A 22169-nucleotide genomic window follows, 5' to 3' on the forward strand; every position below is an offset into this window, starting at 1 on the left:
GATTTTTTATGGCGGAAGGATATAAAGCAAAATCAGCAAAGGGAGAAGGCTTATAGGACAAAGTCTGGAGGAAACCAGAGTCAGCTTTCCAGAGTCATCTCCTCAGTATACTTACTCTCCCTGGTAATGAGTTGTGACAGTATATGTGAAGTATTGTAGCTCCATCTGCCTGTCATGTACTCAAATTCCAGACTTCCAGAAGGAAAGCAGATGTTAGCATAAAACAGCCTTTGTACAGTTTAGTGAGCCACTGTCATCAGTTAATGATGGGAACTCTCCTAAAATCTGAGTTCCTGGACACCGGCCAAGGGCCAGCCTTGCAAGCAGGCCTTTTCAAAGATAGCAGTCTAGGCCCACTGTGTTAATTCTTCTGAACCACTACATGCAACAGTATGGATGAATCTCACAAACATAATGTTGAGCAAGTGAAACCAGACACACAAGATCTGCCGAATGATTCCATTTATATAAAGTACAAAAACAATCAAAACTATACTACTAGAAGTCAGACTAGTTTTTACTCATAGGATAAGGAGGTGGGAAGTAGCTAGAAGGGGGCACAAGGAAGCTTTTGGGGTGCTGCCAGTGTTCTTTTTCTACATCTGACTACAGGTTAAATTCAATTTGAAATTTTTGGTATGTGTGCTTATATATGTATACTTTTCTGTTAGTATGTTATACTTCATTACAAAGTTAAAAAAACTAATCAGAGTGTCCATCCAGGTAAACTGCTAAGGAGATAATGCCTTTTGTTACTCTCATGGTAAGACAACAGATGATTGAGCATGGTGAGAAGCAGTGTCAAGTAGAAATGAGCACAGGCTCTGGAGACAGACTTAATGAATTCTCATGCTGCCATAATGTTATTTAGTATCTCTTACCAAGTTGCTTTCTCTCTCCCTGAGCCATAGTTTCCTCATTTATGGAATAGAAATATTAATAAACCAACTATGAAGAGTTGTATAAGCACCCAGTACAAAAAGATAGAAGATTTGGGAGGGAAAGAAAGCAGTTTCTAGATTCCACCCGTGATATATGATATTGTTAAATAAACTGTTCATGATGATCTGAGATACCCTAAGAACCATCATTTAACCAAAGCTTAAACTACATTATGACATAGTATTAGATATACTTTAGGAACTATAATTATTTGGAAGTTAAACTATGTACATTTAATATTTCTACTAACTTTAAAAAAGATTTATTTTAGCCAAACATGTCATTTTTATAACAATCTGAATAAACTGATTTTGTTATGCATTATTAAATGGGTTGTTTCCAGATATGTACAAATTCAGATGGTCAGTTTTGGACTATTCTAGGAAAATCAACATGTAATAACTGCTGGGGGTAAATTTATAAGACCCCTGAATAATAGCTGTTAGAGAACTCAGGCTATAAAACTAATTGAGACATATATTCTGGAACTTAAAATCCTCATCAGAAATACTGTAAAAACTTGCTCTGATATGCTGAGTTTAAATATACTATTCTTGTGACATCACTACTATGAGTGGGTCATATTCCGGTAAAAATAGAGAATATTATGATTAACTTGTTGAATTATTTTATTAGATTACATTTGCTGCTAACCTGAAACATTATAACTGTATCAATTTCTTGTTGTACCAGTTCAATTCTTTCATTTCCGTCATAAAAGAAATGCTTAACAGATTGGAGTCTGAACATAAGACTAAACTGGAGCAACTTCATATAATGCAAGAACAGCAGAAGTAAGTAGGTTGCATATGAATTGTACATGGCCCCGGAGTGAGATTAAAGTTACTTCATGATTGCTTTTCTGGAATAAGTACTAGAAAAATTGATGGATTTCTGTTTGTTTTTTTTTTTTCTTTTAAGATTAAGTTTATTATTTTAATTTCAGTATAGTTAACGTGTAGTGTTATATTAATTTCAGGTGTACAATATAGTGATTCAACAATTCTATACATCATTGCTCAGTGTTCATCATTAATCCCCTTCACCTATTTTTACCTATCCCTCCACCTCCCTCCCCTCTGGTGACCATCAGTTTGTTCAGCATAGTGAAAAATTGATAGATTTCAATTTGATCACATGTAAAACATTTAAAAATTTTCCAACATGTTAACTTGAACTGAATGAAAATAGAATGTTGTAGAAAATCTAATGTCATTTCTGAGTACAAAAGTGTAATATGATATAATCTTAGCATTTTCTATATATAAGGAAAATTCTATTTCTGAGACAGTCTCTTGTTAGCATTAGCTACTAGAGGTGTAAATTCAGGGTGATCGCTAAGAGCACCACTTAAAAATATTTTTCAAATCTATGAAACCCTGGTGTTTTGATTTCTCCCTTTTCCTTTTCCCTGATTCCAGAAATGTTTATAGAGCATTCATTTCATATTTAATACCACAAATGCACTTTTTTTTTTAGGGAGGATTTTCTAAGTTATTTGCAAAATACTAGTATTCAAAGGAAGAAGGGAAAGGTGAAAATTACTGGAGTTTATTAAACTCCAGTTTACTAAAATAAAATCTCCACTATATTTGTTTCCCAGAGAAAAACACATGATTTTAGGATGCCCGTTAAATCCTGAGCCAAAAGACATCAGTAAAAAGAGAAATTAGGGGCACCTGGGTGGCTCAGTCGGCTAAGCATCTGACTCTTGATTTTGGCTCAGGTCATGGTTGTAAGATCGAGCCCCACATCAGGCTCTGGGCTGGGTATGGAGCCTGCCAAATACTCTCCCTTTCCCTCTACCTCTCCTCTCTCTCACTCCCTCTTCCCCTCTCCCTCTCTCTCTCAAAAAAAAAAAAGACATCAGAAATCAGTAAAATTGATACCAATTATGAGCTAGGTTCCCAGATAGAAATTTTTTAGCTTCTGCCCCAGTGTAAGATGAAGGCTAATGGAAATAAATATACCAGGTGTAGAAAGACATGAAATAGCCCTTTGTATGCTGTAAATACTCTGTGATGTATATATTTATGTTTGATGGATTGACTATTAACATAAGAACCCTGAAAAATAATTTTTAAAAATTTATAAGAGAAAATTTTAATATCTAGTATTTATACTTCAGGTGTAAATGAACCTTTTTTCTTTTTCCTGTCTAAATCTTACCTATTTTTCAAGGCTTAGATCTGGCTCATCATAGTGATTATAGCATTTATTGTGAAAATCAGATTCTGAATTTAATCACATCAAGTTCCTCATATCATACCTTGTCTCTCAGTGAGCTATAAGCTCTCTGATAGTAAGAATCATGCTTGCCTGGTTTTATGACACACTGAGTAAATTCTCCAGTAAATCTCAAATATTGAATTAAAAAAAATGACTTGTATATGCAGTGTTACTTTTTTGGGGCAAGCAGACATTAATTATAGGAAATAATAAAAAAGATTATGACTGTCCTTAAAGAATAAAGTTGCAGTTTGTTTAGATTCTAATAAACTCCATGGGGATTAACTATTTTTGTATGAATATTTCAAAAATAAGCATTTCTTTTTATTGTTTTGTCATAATTCAACTCTCCTCCAGATCTTTGGATATAGGAAATCAAATGAATGCTTCTGAGGAGACAAAAGTTACAAATGTTGGGTCTCAGGTAAGATATTTAGATTATTTATTTATTTATTTTCTTCCAAAATTTTATTTAAATTCTACATATAGTGTAGCATTGGTTTCCGGAGTAAAATTCAGTAATTCATCAGTTGCATATTAATACCTAGTGCTTATCATATCAAGTGCCTTCCTTAATGACCATCACCCATTTAACCCCACCCCCACCCCCTGCAGCAACCCTCAGTTTGTTCTCTATAGTTAAGAGTCTCTTATGGTTTGTCTCCCTCTGTTTTTACTTACTTTATTTTTTCCTTCCCTTCCCCTATATTCATCTGTTTTGTTTCTTAAATTCCACATATGAGTGAAAGCATATGGTATTTGTCTTTCTCTGACTTATTTCACTTAGCATAATGCACTCTAGTTCCATCCACGTCATCACAAATGGTAAGATTTCATATTTTTTGATGGCTGAGCAATATTCCATTGTATAAATACACTACCTCTTTTTTATCCACTCATCAGTTGATGGACATTTGGGCTCTTTCCATAATTTGGCTATTGTTGATAGTGCTGCTATAAACATTGGGGTGCAAGTACCCCTTCGAATCAGTATTTTTCCATTCTTTGGATAAATACCTAGTAGTGCAATTGCTGGGTCACAGGGTAGTTTATTTAGATCATTTTAATTTTTGTAAATAAAGATTGACAGTGTGCTTCATTTGAGGGGCTTTTGCTCTTTAAGCAGTAAAATCACAATTTTTTGATGTCATTCAAGTGGTTGACATTTTTCTTTTTCAGCAAATTGACAAAGTCTTTAACAACATTGGAGCAGACTTTCTGACTGGCAGTGAATCAGAAAATAAAGAGGATGGGTTACAGAATAAGCATAAAAGAGTAAGTTTCTTTACTTGTTCTTATAGTGCACTGATTTATATTATAGGACTTCCTGTAAACTACAGATTTTAGTTGGGAAATACTACTGTTGAGCATCTTAACAAGAAGCATGCTTTAATAATCTTTATGAAGTTTAAAAATTATCATGGGAACATGACCTGACTCACATTGAGAATAAACAGGCTTGAGAATTTTAATTTCCTTTATTACTCAGCCTCCCACGTGGTAACATTTCTAGATTCCTGCCTTCTTTGTTCTTTTTGTTGCACTTTGTCAGTCACACCTCTTGATAAATTCCAATGTGGCTCTTCTCTGCTTCTGATTTTGAATGATAAATTATAAAGTGATACTTTTCAGTTGAAGTATTGGTTAGTATGCAATATAATAAATATGTCAAATTTGAATTTCTGCTGAGGGCAATTTTTCTTCTGTTCATCTGACAAATACTGGTACCTATATGTGCAAAGCCGGGAGCTACTGGGCGTTGGGTTTACAAAATTGTAAGAACATACTGTGAACTTATAGTTTAGCAAGGTTGATAAAAGAAAAAGATAAATGTCAAATTTGATTCGGATATTAGCAGTGAAAGAAGCTGTTTACGTTTTCCTTAGCTTTTTGTTGAGTTCCTGAAGTATTTTTGGAGTGAGATAGATTAGAGTTGAACAAAAGTCTCCCAGTTTTATAAAGTGAAATCACCAAATCATATTCCCCTTGCCTGGAAAAAGGTCAATCTGATGAATGGTTTTAAAACAGTAACTTTCTATGCTGGAAGTATTTTAGCAGAGATTTTGTGAGTTTCTACCTAAAGTTAAATCTTATCATAATTCCAAATATAATTTACTTGTGGCAGTCACCAATACAGGAGTAGTTTGCAAACTACTTGGTGTTGTCAAACATACCAAGACATACTTTACAAAAAAAGACATCTTCTGTTTAACAAGTGGAATTATGAAGTTGCCAGTTGATGTTTTGTTTTGTTTTGTTTTGAGGCATCACTTACACTTGAAGAAAAACAAAAATTAGCAAAAGAACAGGAGCAGGCACAGAAGTTGAAAAGCCAGCAGCCTCTTAAACCCCAAGTACACACACCTGTTGCTCCAGTCAAACAGGTCAGAATTCATTTCTTTTGCATAATTTCAAGCATACTTACTTTCAGGTTATACTTTTGTATAATTTCAAGCATACTGTACTGAAGAAGTAAGTATATAATTTATTCTGCCTACTAGTGTCTATATAAAAATAATGCAGTTTCTAAGAAGTATGGGCAGAAAGGATTTTCCAACAACTCCTCAATAGCTTGCCTAATGTATAGTGTTTTATGATAGTGATTGTAACCAATAAAGAGAAAATTATATGAATAGGAGGGTTTCTTAAAAAATACTAGGTTTAATAGTACTAAGTAACTCTGTCTACCTTGAAATGATCAGGAATATTATGTTTATGCATTTATGTATTTTTGAGCAAAAAGTAATTTTTAATTTTTGACTTTTCAGTTATAGTCAGGTCTGTAACTTGATTTAGGAATACTTAACTATATGTCCAGACCAATATTTATTTCCTGTTATGTCAGGCACTGTTCTAAGTTCCTGCTTGTAGAGAGTTTACACTCTTACTGGCTGCAGAAATAACTTTATCTTAAAAGCTTTCTTTCAATTATTTTTTGTTATCTCCTAATCACTAAAATTCTTCTTCCGAGAAAAATCTTTGTGGGCCAAGAGGCAAAATAAAAAATATTTTGTAGGTACTTATATAAGAATAGAGAAAACAAATTTCCACAAAATTGTGATACAATTCAAAATATAAAAGTAATAGAATATCCTTTTTGCAATATAGATCTACCAATGAGAAGAGCACATTTCTATTTTGGGGAGCATTTTATTTAATTGGAATTCAAATTTAGTGTTCCCTGTCATCAAACTGATTGCAGGTTGGTTTCATGTTCAGCGTTCATGTTCAATTCAATGTTCATCTGTAAAAACCATATAAAAATATGTGGCCGGCTGGATTTGGCCTGTGGGCTGTGGTTTGCTAACTTGGTAAAGACTGTTGAGCTTAATTTTAACTTGTCATTTACTGACTTTAATTAATTTAGAAATCTTGGAGATAAAGTAATTCCCTCATATTTTTCAGACTAAGGACTTGACAGACACATTGATGGATAACATGTCATCTTTGACCAGCCTATCTGTTAGTACCCCTAAAATTTCTGCTTCAAGTACCTTCACTTCTGTTCCTTCCATGGGCCTTGGCATGATGTTTTCTACACCAATTGATAATACCAAAAGAAATTTGACCAACGGCTTAAATGCTAACATGGGCTTTCAGACTTCAGGATTCAACATGCCGGTTAATACAAACCAGAACTTATTTGGTAGTCCAAGCACACCTGGAGTGACCAAGATGACACTGGGAACACCTTCCACTTTGCCAAACTTCAGTGCTGTGAGTGTTCCTCCTGCTGGTGCAAAGCCAACTCAACAAAGACCCACAGATATGTCTGCTCTTAATAATCTCTTTGGCCCTCAGAAACCCAAAGTTAGCATGAACCAGTTGTCACAACAGAAACCAAATCAGTGGCTTAATCAATTTGTACCTCCTCAAGGGTCTCCAGGTATGGGCAGTTCAGTTATGGGAACACAGATGAACATGATAGGACAATCTGCCTTCGGTATGCAGGCTAATCCTTTCTTTAACCCACAGAACTTTGCACAGCCACCAACTACTATGACCAATAGCAGTTCAGCTAGCAATGATTTAAAAGATCTTTTTGGGTGAGGTGTCTTGCTCTATTTTTGAAGAAATACTTCAATTTTAATCATGGGTTTGCTGATTTACATCTTTATATAGTTGGCTTGGAGGAACTACTTCTATGGGGAAGTGACAGAAAACACCTTGTTTCCATGCCAGCATAGTAGTTGTATGGACTCCTAACAGCTGAGTTTTTAAAAGCATTGAGGATTTTTTTCCTCTTACCACCTCCTCTTCAGGTTTTTAAAAGACCCAACCCTTACCAATCTCAAAGAGAAAAAAGACACCTGAGTATCTTGAATAGCAGAATTTTTTAATCAAATGTTTATTTTAGCTTGTAAATCTTGGTTTATTTAAAAAATTGAGTTGCTGGTTAATGCAAGTTTCATATGTTAAAATGAATATGAACATGGTACACAGTCTGCCTTCACAAGTCATTAGTCTTCATTTTAATGTGTGAAAAATCTTGATGCTCTGTTGATTTGTTTGCATTTAGTATGACTGAGTGAGATAATGATAAACTTAACGAAAAGGATCAGGTCACTTGCTTTTTCCAATCTTATTTACTTCTCAGATGAACTAATGTTCAATACAAAAGACTGAGCAAATACTGCAAAATTTTACTTAACGTTGATTTCATTGGTTCGAACTAAAGGCATTATTAACCATCTTAAATGCAAACTAATCATTGTAAATTATATTTTAGCATGGTCTGCCTCAAATAGTAATGTATTTTTCTGCATTTACTTCGATATATTTAGAATCACTTTCTTTCCTGCTGTATCACAGACAGAAGAATGTGTACTGATCTGTATAGATATTTGACAAAGCCCCTGACATGATTTCTCTGGCTCTTGCCTTCATATTTCATTTTGAATTCAAACTTCTGAGGTTGCAGCATATATGAATTGCATTTTCAAAAGGATATTTGTAAGAAACTATATTTAATGAGTAAACTTTTGAGATTTCTGCTGTATTGTTTCAAATGTAATAAACTTTACTTCTCTAAAAACGAGCAGTTGTATCTTCTCGCTACCAACAGATTAATTTTCAGCTTATCATGGTAAAGTTGGACCTCATCAATTATTGCAACTAAAGTTTAATTGTTTTCTAGAAATTTTAGGAGCTTTTTGTTTGAACATTTTTATGTCCACAATTAGCCATTTTTAGGAAAGAAAGACAAAATTCTTCTAACAGGAAACATGCTTTATTTTTTAAAGCCTTTCTCTGATACTTTTCTTTGATGTGCTGATTGTTCAACCACAGAGCCTTATGCTGTAAATGTCATTTGTATTTTGTTTAAATTATATTTCACCATTATGTGATAACTTAAAAATGATCTTTCAGAGAACTATATATGCATTATAGTTGCTGCCATAGAGTTTGTGGTTTTTAAGTCTCTGAAACCAGCAATCATTTAAAATAAATCATATGAAGTTTAGTTGTGTCATTGGTATACACACACACACACACACACATACACACACACTAAAAATATACATGGAATATACATTACTTGATTATAAAATGTAATTTGGTGATAGTATTGCTGGCATTATTCAGTAAGGGGGTACTTTAAAAAATAAAAGGTCAGCTTTGTATCTGGTTTCTGTATGAGCTGTGTTTTGTTATTATATGGTTTTAGAAAAAAGATTTATAGGAATGTTGAAGAAATTTATCCAAGAAATGAAAGGCACTAGGAAGATCAAATGTTTCTGTCAAATACATTCACATCGTGACCAGATTATCTGTCTTGTTTGTAACACAATACTAATTTTCTCTTGAGAAAAGTTCACATATGGAGTAAATGCCTAATGTTGAAGAATTTCCTTAGTAACAATTTAGTAGTCACTGTTTATGAGGAATTTGCTTTTTATTTTGTAAAATAACTTGATGTCAGTGTTGAGCTCCTAATTAGAAGGAAAGCTGAATATAACAACATATAATTTGAACTTCTAAATATAAAGATAGATTATTTGAAAAAATATTTAATTCTTAGATAATTTTCACATCTTGAAATTTGCTAATTCATTCAGGTAATGGTGCTACATTTTTAGAAATTTTTTCCTACACTTTTTCTGTTTTCTTGAAGTTGTTTTATCTAAATCATTTCCATCAATTGAACTGTTACCATTGCCTGTTGAAAAATTACATCTGAGGGGTGCCTGGCTGACTCAGTCAGTAGAGCATGCAACTCTTGATCTCAGGGTTGTGAGTTCGAGCCCCACATTGGGCATACAGCTTACTTAAAGAAAAGAAAAAGGAAGAAAGAAGGAAAGAAAAAGAAAGAAGGAAATTACATCTAAAAGAAATATAGTGCCATTTTTAGGCTTGTATTTCTATGTGAACAAAATTTTCAAAATATTAACATCACTTTAAAATTATTTCAGATATTGACAGCATTTATTAAGCCCTTGTGCTTAGAGTAGAAAGTTGGTGGGTTTAATAAGTACCTGTAGACAAAAATGACAAGAAAGATTCCCTTTATTTGAGTTGGTTCCCTATTCTCCTAATGCTAAAATGTGTGAGAAGATGTATAAAAGGAGATGGAAATGGACTGTGTACTTGGCTGGTTTTTGTTTGTTTTTGTTTTTATTTTGGAGTGCTTATAATTCTTCTTTTCACCTGAACAAGTTGAGGAAGTGTAGGTTTTTGTTATTTTTTTGACCTGTAAAATACCTGACATGGTTGCTTTTACAAGATTAAAAGAAAAGGTATATGTGAAAATACCTGATAGCAGCACAGAGTATGCACCAAATAAATTTTAGCTTTGATAAAAATCTCCATATTAAGTTGTGATTTTATGCTTTGTGATTTACTGGTCTTGAAATAATTTTTGAGCAAAATGAATCTAAGAATTTAAACTATATAGGATTTTAAGAGATCATTTACGTTGGTGGCTTTCAAACTGTAACTGTGACACTTAGTAAGTAATATATCTTCCACTGCAAACCAGTATATAAAATATATACCTGAAACAAAAATTTCAGAAAATGTCTTTAATACATGTGGTATATTCTGATTTTTTAAAAATTCTATCCTGTTCATTACACACACACACACACACACACACACACACACACACACACACACACATCTTTACAATCTCCAAAAGAATTTCATGATGTAGTTTGAATAAAACTGGAATAATTCAGCCCATTTTCTAAGCAGATGTAGAAATAGAAGACCAGATACTTACATGGCCTCACCCAAGGAGGTCAGAGCCAGGAATAGAAGCTAGATTTTTTTTTTTTCCTAATCTCCAATCTGATACTCCCTACCATGTTGCATGTTTTATATCGCTTATTGTACGAATTCTTCTGGAGTTGTTGAGACTATTCTATGTAGCAAGTATGTGTTCAGTACTCATTTGATACCGGAAGTATATTTATGTTGGAAAAAATTAGCATTGAAGAAGGAGAGGGAGATGACAAAACAAATGTTTGTGGTCAGAATCAGCCTCTCTGCTTCTCTGAATTGTGGGGGAGGAGGGGAGGAGGGCTGGGGGAGCCGGGTTAGCAGTGCTTGCAGTACCCAGACATGTAGCAGAATTAAAGTATGTAACCTTGAGGAGGAGGGGGTGCAGTGGGAAAAACCATTTCACCAAAATGGAGCTTGTTGGATATTAGAAACTTTTTCTGTCCAAAGCAGCCAAGTTTCTCCAGCCACTCACTTGAGGTGCAAGCCACGTATATAATTTAAAATTTTGTCGTAACCTCATTAAAAAGCAAAAATAGGTGAAGTTAATTGTGATAATATATTTTAACTGAATAGAGCCAAAGTATTTCAACAAAGAATTGATATAAAATTTAATGAGGTATTTTACGTTTTGTTTTGTAACCTAGTCTTTGAGCTGCAGTATATGTTTTACACTGAGCACATCTCAATTCAGGCTAGTTACATTTCAGGGACTCAGTAGCCACGTGTTGCTAGTAGCAACTGTATCACATTGTGTAGGTGTATACAGAGGCTAAGTAGCCCTAAGAGTGAACCATGGCAGTTACCAACTTAGCTCTCTCCCAGCTCCAAACCCATCCTTTTCTGCCCTGCTTTGTGATGCTGCAGCTGGACCCTATAAACTTGTCTCTTTCGACAGCTTGGCAGAATGTTAGGCTTCATTGATAGAGGGCCCTGAAAGTGGCACTGCAAAGGAAGAGCTGCAAGAAGACACTTCACTTCTGGGTCCGGGTTCTCCGTTTTAATTCACCATAGGAGCTCAGCAGCCCCAGCAGGAGAGTTCCAGCCGCGTGCCCGTGAGGCTCTCCCAACCTTACTCCCCCTGGAGCAGCTCCCGTGGGCTGCTTCCGTGACAGCTCAGCCATTCCCTCAGGCAGCTAGCTGTCTTTAGTTCCTTAATTTTTTTCACTTTCTCCCAGCCTCGAGGTAGCTGCTTTTTTTCTGCAACTGCTCCTTCTGTACTCAAAGGTTAAAGTCCTCTTTTATCCCTTTAATTAGTTAACCACCTAATACTGGGTAACAATTATTTTATTTAAGTTTCCCCATTCAGATACCTGTGGGTTCTCTCCTGACCACCCTTACTGGTAGACTCCTGAATCTACTATGCCATTTTATTTTAAATTTTAAAATATTATTAATTTTTTTATTGAACTATAAAGTTGACACAATGTTACATTAGTTTCAGGTGTACACCTGAATGATTTGACAACTCTATGTTATTACTAAGCCATTTAAAAATGGGGCCATAGGATATACATTTACGCTGCTAGCAAAAGTGATAATGGGGTTGATTATATATACCTAGCCTATATGAAAACTTTCCTTCCTAAAAGTTCTTTTGAAATGTGCTCATAGTGGAAATATGGTTTAGCTACTTTAATTATTCCTTTTTGATGCAGTTCCAATTTTTATCTTTTTCCTTCTACTTTTTCTGTGTTCCTTTGTTCAAGTGGCCTCGGTTGCTTGGAAAGTCACCTTATAAATGAGTCAGTGAGACTGAGACTTTAATGTCTAGAGTTTGAAGGTAGGAATCAACATTCATACAGGTCTCTTCTAAGTCTCTGTCCTTAAGCTTGCCAGTTTTTCTAAATGCAATGATCAAATGAAAGTCTGATATGGGGCATTTTCAGGGGACACTAGAAGCATAAGAGTGCATAGGACTGGAGCCAGATAAAGTTGGGGTTTTTTGGGTATGCTTTTAAAAAATTTCAAGCTAAAATGATAGCATTCATGCTGTATGGAGGTGGCATGATTTATACATTTGTTCATGTGTTGAAACAGATCCAAACTTGTTTTTAAGAAAATCTTGTCTCTAGCAGTAGGTACTCTTTTTTTTTTTAATTTTTATTTTATTATGTTAATCACCATACATTACATCATTAGTTTTTGCTGTAGTGTTCCATGATTCATTGTTTGCATGTAACACCCAGTGCTCCATTCAGTACGTGCCCTCTTTAATACCCATCACCAGGCTAACCCATCCCCCCACCCCCCTCCCCTCTAGAACCCTCAGTTTGTTTCTGAGTCCATAGTCTCTCATGGTTCGTAACAGTAGGTACTCTTAAGATCACTTTTGTGAAGAGGGGGCAAGGCCTCTCCCTGAAGCAATATCCTCATTAGACTGCTCCACTTTCAGAAGGGATGTCCTCTCTCTCCCAGCACCAGTGATTATGCACGTGCCCTTAATCAGCAATAATACCTGTGCCCCAGGTACTTGTCAGAGAACAACCTTTAACTAACTCTATTGCCCAATGTTCAGAATCTCATTTTTGAGAAATGTATGGAAGAGGCCAAAAAATTGAGTAATCAGTCCATTTCTCTAGAAATTGTGAATGAAATTAAGCCCTCTATGGAGACCTTTGTGTCTGGGCACCTTTGGCTACACATCCAGTTCCTTTACCACACTTAGCTTTGGACTGTATTGTGAAACTTAAATTCATGCCAGGGATGACAATGGTTCACTCTTAAGATACAATAGCTTCTTTGAGGACCCACAGGAGAAATTTCAGGTTTCAGTTCAGGAGTAAATGTGCTTCTAAGTAATTGGTTTGCCTTTATCTTTAAAAGAATGTCTCTGAATAATGTAACAAATCACATATTAACAGCTGGGAAGTTAAGCCAAATTTGCAGTCTACTTGTAGCAAATGTATAGTATGTTAATAGTATGCACTGTTTAGTGTTTACCTTCTGGTTCTGATTTTTTAAATTCTTCTTTCTCCTTTGTTCTGATTTCCTTTTTTTTTTTCTTTGCAGTTTTATAACATTTCTTTAGAAATTCTCATTTTGGAATAAGTGTATAAATAAATATATGGAATGAATGAGTTTAAGTCTTGTCTCTTTCACTAGCTGACCACAATAAGTTTTCCCAGCCATAAAATGAGGATCATGCTTTACGGGCTTATTAGGACTAAATGAAATTAAAGTGCGTGAAGTACCTGACAAGGCTCCAGGCACATAGTAGGTGTTCAATAGATATCCTTATCTTCCTAATGATGGACATAGGCCTCTAAAATATCTGTTTGAATGAAGAACAGGTACCTCACCTAGCATGGTTTGAATGCATTCTTCAAAAAAGAAGTCAAAAATAGGTTATAGGTTTGGCAAAGTGAGATTTTTGGGACACAAATAGTAATGAGATATAGGCCTTGCCCTCAAGGAATTTACACTGTAGTTATAAAGATAGCTGAGTAAGCAGACAATCACAGGACAGTAACGTGACAGATCTACATAGGAGACAAGCCCAACCTAGACTTAGGAGTGTGGAAGGCTTCCTCAAGAGATGGGACACGAGGTCAGCCTTGCATGCTGCCTTTTTTTTTTTTTTTTCAACATGCTTACAGTGAGTTGTTTATGCTGTCCTTTTAAAATTGTTTTTGAGGCTATCAAATGATTACTTTAGGGATCACATTTTCCCAAATTAAGCTGTATACACTGTGGAGGGGAATAGGGAGCAGGTTTTTTGGAATTTGAAGATTATATGCAAATGCTTGAATTAAGGCAAGTCTGGTTAAATGACTTTGATTACCAGGAAAAGTGGAATTAACATTGGCTGCTTAAAACCGTCCATATTAGATGAACCCAGGGATGACAAGGCAAGGAGCAAGTGAGCTATATAATGTCCTTTTTTAGCTAATTTATGTTTCATTCATTTCAGAAATTTAAGAATTTGCACTTATGGGTACAATAAAGGTATATCAAATAGGTAAGTAAATCTATTCCTTTAAAACAGTGGCTGGTTTCCAAGGAAAAAAAAAGTCTGGCATAAATGTATTTAGTCTATAAACTACCAGAAGATGTCACTGTCTCCCAATTAATGGTCTACTCCATTGGCACTTTTGCAGGTATGTTTGTTTGAACACCATCAGGCTGTGATAGATTGGTTAGACTATTTGGCTTCTAGTATTGAATTTATGAGGATAGCACCTCACAAGAAATACACGTCCAAGGTGTAAAGGTTTGTTTAATCTTGATTCTTTATGCCCTAAATATGAAGCCTGTTAGCTGCTCCATATATTGAAATTATGTGGACACTCTGGGTTCCATCTGAACTTAAAGTGAAGGTGGTGAAAAATTCTTCAAAATATCCTCTCTGATCTTGATTTCTGCTCACATTTTCACGTTGCCTTATTATGATGCAACTGCATTTGCTAATTTATCAGATTTTCTAGGATATTTTGGCCTTGGACACAACCTAAGCTATTGAATCTTATTTTCAAGTCACCATTCATTGTGTGTGTGTAAAGCAGAGCTGGAAACTGTTTCCATGGATGAAATGAACCAGTATTTCCCCAATTACTTACAAATAGGGATTTCAGACTGAGTCTGAACCATTATATACTCAAGAGTGTCCAGACAATAACACATGTTAAATAAGTTCTCTCGTCTATAATATTTATAGCCAGAAAACAGACTTGAGAGTTGATAATTAAGTGTCTTGTGCTGGGGGCTGTGGGGAATGGGATTCTCTAAGATGAAATGATAAGTAATTTGTTAAAGGCATCCAGTGACAGCCAGCAGATGAATATATGGGTATGATTTCTAGTGCAATTCTGCCCAGTACCTCAAAAGAACTAAGTACATTATTGGTCTTCTCCATGCTTTTGGCTCCAACAGTAGATGAATATATGGGTATGATTTCTAGTGCAATTCTTCCCGGTACCTCAAAAGAACTAAGTATGTTATTGGTCTTCTCCATGCTGTTGGCTTCAACAGTAAAGTGGGGTAGTCTGCCCAACCTGATCCTCTAGGTAGTTATAAGGATCAAAGAAGCAGTTAAGAATGAAGTTAGAAGTGCTTCATAAATACAAGGAATGCATGTCATGAATAAATTCTTCTATGAAAAATGTGAAACAGTTAGAAATTATTCCATGCTGTGTGGACATCCTGCCTTTCTATATTTTGATTATTTGACTGTCTTTTAAATTTTCATTAATTGGGAAAAAAAATTAATGACACCTAATATCTAGGCAGTTACAGTGATGAACCAAAAATAGAATTGGATATATTTCCAAGGTGTCCATATATGCAACCTTATGTTTGCAAAGTATATGGAGATGTGTTTTATTTAATAATGGTGTAAAATTATATTCCTATGATTTAGGAACATAGAGCCAAATTAATTGAATTCTAGTACCCAACTCATAGTGAGCTGAAATATAATGGGACCAACAATGCTTTATTGATGGACCTGAATCAGCAGGGCATAATGAACATTTGTAATCAGATAGGTTTAAATCCTGCCCCTACCACAAACTGAAACTTTGAACAAATTACTGAGTTTCAGCCTCAGTTTCCTGATTTGTAGAATGGAGATAATATCTGGTCATTCTACTTTGTGTATATACTTTATCATTCTACTTTGTGAGAATAAAATGCTATCAGGAAACTCAAGTCAGAAAGACAGATAAGCAATTACTATAGAATGGGCTAAAGGTTCCCATTAACCTTAGAAAGGATATCTTATCACACTTGGGTGAAAAGTGGCACTCTCAACCCAGGGGCTAGTATGTCAGTGTTTTATGTCAATTTCTCTTGATTTTACTACTGGTTGGCCCTACTTTTTGGTGGAATTTTTAGTGAAAGCCAACAATTTAGGGTGTAATTTTAAAAATCAGCACCCAACTTTATTTATTTCTAAAATTTCCACAGTAGCTGCACAAGCTTACCTATAGTTAGGTGCTTAATGATGTTATATTTATTTATTTATTTATAATTAATTAATTAATTAATTAGCTTTTTTTAAAAAAAGATTTTATTTATTTGAGAAAAAGAGAGCATGCGCGAGAGAGCACCAGCAGGGGGCGGGCAGAGGGAGAGGGAGAACAGGCTCCCTGCTGAGCAGAGAGCCCAATGTGGGGCTCAATCCCAGGACCCCAGGATCATGACCTGAGCACTTAACTGACTGAGCCACCCAGGCACCCCTTTAATTTTTTATTTACATTCAATTTAATACTAGTGTATTATTAGTTTCAGAGGTAGAATTTATTTTTTAGAGAGCTCAAGATGGGGGAGGGGTGGAGGGAGAGGGAGAGAGAGAATCCTAAGCAGGCTCCATGCTCAACGCAGAGCCTGACTCGGGGCTTGCTCTCAAGACCCTCAGACAGTGACCTGAGCGGAAATCAAGAGTCAGATGCTTAATGGACTGAGCCACCCAGGCGCCCCTCAATGACGTTTTTAAAGGTACAAAGATTTTGAGCACACCTTTCCTGAGTTATGTTAAAGGCAGTCTTCAGTACCCACAGTAGGATTATAGGATCACAGTGTGCTATGTAACTGTGGTATTATGAACTCAGGAAATGGGTGTAAGGACCTACCCCCAGATCCCCACATTCTACTTGTCAGGTTGCCTTGGGCAGAATTGAGTCTGATATCCATACGTGTTCCACAGGGTTGTGAGAATCAAATGAGATACTTGAAATTGCTTTGTATACAACCTTGATTATTAATAAAAGAATGAATGTTAAATATGGAAGTGTGATGAAAAAAATTGTTTTATATACATTCTGATTAGTACTGATAGTTATCAACAATATAATTTTAAATTGTAAAAGGTTGAGGGAAGTCCTGGAAAAAATAGAAATTTTTATGCTGGTCTCAGTATGTAATGGAGGATGGGTAGGAGGAGTGTGGAGCTAGGGTGGAGAAAGTGATCGGCTGGACAAGGTGACATAGAATTCAGGAGAGAAGGGACCACAAAATGATGTTTTCTTCATTACCTTTGTTTCCTTATGAAGTTTCTTATCTGAAAGGGTGAATAACTTTTGGTCATAAGCTTAAGCCTGGTTAAAATTCTCCACCTAACACTTTGATTGGATTTGGTGGAATTAAGTTCTTGAATAATTATCTTCAGGTTGTTTGGGATTTGTTTGCTTACCCGCCCTCTCCCCGCACTCCCATCCCAGGTAGATTGGAATGTCGGCTCACAACCAGCCCAAGAGCTCTACCCCTTTCACTGTTGGGGACTAGAAATCCTACCTGTCATTAAACTGGACAGTCAGGCTTGCCGGTATGGTGTAGGTAAAGGCACTCTTGGCATTATAGGATTTGAGTTTTAATTCACTGCAATGGTCAAAATTCTTTATCCGTGAGGAGCAGAAGCTGTCTTTAACTAGAGTAGGCTACAAAAGGTCAATTTGTTATAAGGGTGTGGGTATTTCATGAAACCCAAGGGTAGAAGGACAGCTGGGTCTAGACACACAGGAACTGGAAGGCCATTACAAGCAGAGCCATACTCACCCTAGTAGTTTCATTCTGTTTCATTCCTCTCTTTGCCAGAGCAGTGTTCTCTGCATCTCCAGTCCATAGGTGAATGTAGCCACTTCACAGTTACAGCCCCGGGTTCTGCACAATTAACTAGCAGTCTTTCAATTCCAAAGTTAAATTACCAGGAGAATCTGGCATCTGACTGCCTCAGCTTGGTGCAGGGGCCCAGCCCTGATCCATCCAGCAGTGGTCAGGGGAGCTGGGAAACATGATAGTGTATACAAAGGCCTATCACCATAAAAGGCTTGGAAGTTCCCTGAGAATGAGGAATTGCTGTGATCTGGACAAATATTTCTAAAGAGGTCTTAGTCTAAGGTCTTCCCTTAGACTCTAAGGGAAGAGTCTTTTTTGGTACAGGATGCCAGGAAGTCATCTAATACATGTCGGCTGGAATCTTTTCTAATAAACATTCGGTCTACCTATCCCAAAACAAGCCAAAACTTTCGTTTCATGGCCCTCAGGGGGTTCTGTTCTACACATCATTTCCTGTATCTTTACACTATTCGATATTTTGAGATGGGGATCCAGTGTTTAACAGCTGAATTATATAAAGCTCATGATCATCACTCTGGCTCTGTTTTCTACCACATGGCACACTCACCCAACTCTGCAGGTAGGCAAGTTTCCCTCAGATGCCACGCTTTCTCATGTAAGTCTTTGCTCCCACATTTTTTCTCTCGTTTGCCTTACTCTCTCATCCCTGAAAAGTAACACTACCACCCCCTCATCTAGGAAGCCCTGTCCTGCTCCCCATCAGCAAGCCGAGGGCGGTGTCCTTGCTTGCACTCCCCTAACTCCATACGTGGCACTCGCTACGCAGGACGGACTCATTTTCTGGTTGGTTTGTTTCTTCAAGAGGCATTTCACATTTCAGCCTTTCACAGTGCCTCAAAAGGGCCTGCCACATAGTAGGTCTTCAAGAAAAACAAGTGAATAAAATGAGCCTCAATTCTTTAAAGTCTGGTTTTATATTTTCTTGTTTCTATTGTTCACAGTTCTGGTGTGGAAGCTAAAAGTACAGGTTCTGATGCCAGACTTTCTGGGTTCATCTCCCAACTCTGTTTAGTTTCGTAGTTGTGTACACTTGAGCAAGTTTACCTCACCTCTCTGTGCCTCCATTTCCTCATCTGTAGATGGCATAATAATGAATGGTACCTATCTCAGAGGGTCGTTGCGGGGGTTACATGAGTTGAGTGCTTAAAGTCTGACACAGAGAAACTACTCCACAAAGGTTAGTTATTACCATTATCAACCATCTAAATCACCACCAAGAAACTTCTGTAGACTTAAGTGTGTTTCATGAGCAACATGAAAGCCAACTCTTTAGGAATGGTTAGTGTTTCCAGCCACCATTAACCCTTCAGAAAGAGGTTCTTGTGGTCTCTGTCTAGTACTGCTTCCATTGTGTGCTCTAAGAGATAAGCAACCTAAGAGTATCTAGGGACTGAGATGTGGGTTAGAAGTTCTACCAGTGGATGCTTTCTGCAGCGAGAGAGTGTGCTTATCATATTGTGATTGGATTTGCTTTTTTAAAAAAATTTTTTTAAAAATTTTTAATTAAAAATTAAGAGTAAAAAAAATTAAAAATTTTTTTTAAAAATTTAAAAATTATTTGATAGAGCGAGACACAGCGAGAGAGGAAACACAAGCAGGGGGAGTGGGAGAGGGAGAAGCAGGCTTCCTGCAGAGCAGGGAGCCCAATGCGGGGCTTGATCCCAGGACCCTGGGATCATGACCGAGCCGAAGGCAGACGCTTAACCGACTGAGCCTCCCAGGTCCCCTGGATTTGCTTTTGATGAATGAGTGAGCTTTTTTGGAAACAGGTAAAGACTTGGTGGAGTGATCGGATGTGTGATGTCCTGGGGTCTTAGCATTCTCAGCCTTGAGGGTTTGTGGGTGGCAAGTTTGGTGGCTAGAAACTATCCTTTTAAGAGCACACGGCTGACAGGAATTTTTGCAGAAACTGACAGGCTGCTTCTAAAATTTATATGGAAATGTAAAAGACTTAGAATAGCCAAAACATTTTTTGTTTTTTAAAGAATAGGGGCTTTCATTTCCCAATTTCAAAGCTTATTATTAAGCTATAGTTAGGGCATTGTGATACTAGCATAAGGACAGACATGAATATCAATAGAAAGAATCGACAGTCCAGAAATAGATCTTTATGTTCAACTGATTTTTTGACAAAAGGTGCTAAGGCAATTAACCCAGGATAGCCTTTCTAACAAATGGTGCTGGGACAACTGGATATCCACATGGAAAATGATGAATTTAGATGCTTACCTCACACCATATATAAAAATGAGCTCAGAATGATCATGGACTTAAATGTAAGAGCTGAAATAAAACCTGTAGAGGAAAAAATAGGAGAAAAATCTTTAAGACTTCAGGTTAGTCAAAGATTACTTAGATATATAAACAAAAGCACAGTCTATAAAAGAAAAAACTGAAATCGGACCTCATCTACATTAAACATTTTTTGTACTTCAAAATACAGCATGAAGAAAATGCAAAGACAAATGGCAGACCAAGAAAAGATATTTGCAGAACACAATCAGAAAAAAGGATCGAAAACATATATGCTTCAGTAATAAGACAAAAATCTCATTTAAAAAGTGGTTAAAATACTTGAATAGAAATTTCACCAAAAAAGACATAAAAATGGCTAATAAGCACACGGAAAGGTGGTCAGTGTCATTAGTCATCAGGGTAATGCAAATTAAAACCACAATGAGATACCATTTCATACCCACTAGAATGGTTATACTAAAATAGATAGCAAATATTGGTGAGGATGTGCAGAAATGGGAGCCCTCATACATGCTGGTGGGAATATAAAATAATGCAGCCACTTTGGAAAATAATTTGGCAGTTTCTTAAGAAGTTAAACATATACCTACAATATGACCCTGCAATTTCACTCCCGGTATTTACCCAAGAGAAATGAAGAGATATGTCCATGAGAAGACTTGCACGGGTATGTTCTTAACAGTTTTATGCATAATAACCTGAAATTGGAAACAACCTAAATGTCCATCAACAGGTCAATGGACAGGCAGCATGTGGTAAGCCCATATAGTGAAATATTCCACAGAAAAGAAAAAAAGAAGGAACAAACTACTGATATGAGCTGTGACTTGGACAAACCTCAAAATTATTATACATGATTATTATACTTATTACTATAAGTGAAAGAAGCCAGTATAAGTATTATATATAGTATAGTAAAATCTACTATAGTATAAAGTAAAGCATGAGTATTATACTAATATTATAAGTGAAAGAAGCCAGACACAGGAGAGCATATATTGTATGATTCCATTTATATGAAGTGTCCAGAAAAGACAAATCTATAGAGACAGAATGTAGACTAATGGTTGCCTGGGACTGGGAGTGGGGATGGGAGATGGGGATTAACAGTGAATAAAAGGGATCTTTTGGGGGTGATAGATCTGTTCTATCTGCTTTGTGCTTTAGCATAAGCACATAATAACCACCATTATTGCACAATTTGGTAAATTTACTGAAAATCATTGTCCACTTGAAATGGATGAACTATACAATATACAAAATATCCCTCAGTAAAGTCAGAGGAGGCAAAGCGGAGGGTGTGATAGGGAGGAAAGAGAGAGAGACACACAAAGAGAGACAGGTGAGAACACCTGTAGCCAGGCTGTTTGGATCTGACATCTGGCAAGTCTAACTTCTTTGCCTCAGTTTCCTGTTAGTGAAATTAGGAAAAATGAGTTACTAATCACAAAGCAGTGTTGGGAGGATTGTGATAATACATGAAGCGTGCTTAACAGCATTTGGGCCATAGAGCTCGATAAAATATTAGCCATAACAATAATAGTTACTATTGGTAGTAGTATTTAATCTACCAAGGATCCGGCTCTGATTTAGATAACTTAATTCAAATCTTGAAGAAGGATCGGACTGCAGCTTGCAGATGGCAGTGACCAGTCCTGTGGATGTGACTTTTGGGGAATCTGAGAGCCCACAGCACAGGACTTGTCAGGTGTGTGCAGGCTGGGAGATTGGAGCACTGGAGCCTTGCAGATGAAAGCTGTTTCTTCATGGCAGTGTCGTTTACAGAGGTGTCACCTGCTGCCCATAAATGTGGGAGCAACATGTGCTATTTTAACCCCAGTCCAACTACCCTTTAGGTTATACCCCACTATGTGCCAGGTCCTACCGGGGTAGAGGCCAGGTGATTTGGAGGTGTGGAGGAGGGACACCTTGTCGCTGAGGGTTAC

General features: G+C 36.4%; 1 protein-coding gene across 3 annotated transcripts in view; it reads left to right on the plus strand.

The window, feature by feature from the left end:
- Window positions 1-9423, plus strand: part of SCYL2 (SCY1 like pseudokinase 2) — a 57004-nt gene extending 47581 nt beyond the window's left edge. For all 3 annotated transcript variants that reach the window (XM_032416347.1, XM_032416349.1, XM_032416348.1), the window contains 5 exons: window positions 1636-1736; window positions 3529-3595; window positions 4351-4446; window positions 5436-5555; window positions 6577-9423. In XM_032416347.1, the coding sequence (XP_032272238.1) occupies window positions 1636-1736; window positions 3529-3595; window positions 4351-4446; window positions 5436-5555; window positions 6577-7221 (1029 nt within the window). In that variant the 3' untranslated portion in view covers window positions 7222-9423. The remainder of the gene's footprint in view (window positions 1-1635; window positions 1737-3528; window positions 3596-4350; window positions 4447-5435; window positions 5556-6576) is intronic.
- Window positions 9424-22169: the final 12746 nt, after the last annotated feature.

Source organism: Phoca vitulina, unplaced genomic scaffold, assembly GCF_004348235.1.
Source record: "Phoca vitulina isolate PV1807 unplaced genomic scaffold, GSC_HSeal_1.0 scaffold19, whole genome shotgun sequence".
Taxonomy (NCBI): Eukaryota; Metazoa; Chordata; class Mammalia; order Carnivora; family Phocidae; genus Phoca; species Phoca vitulina.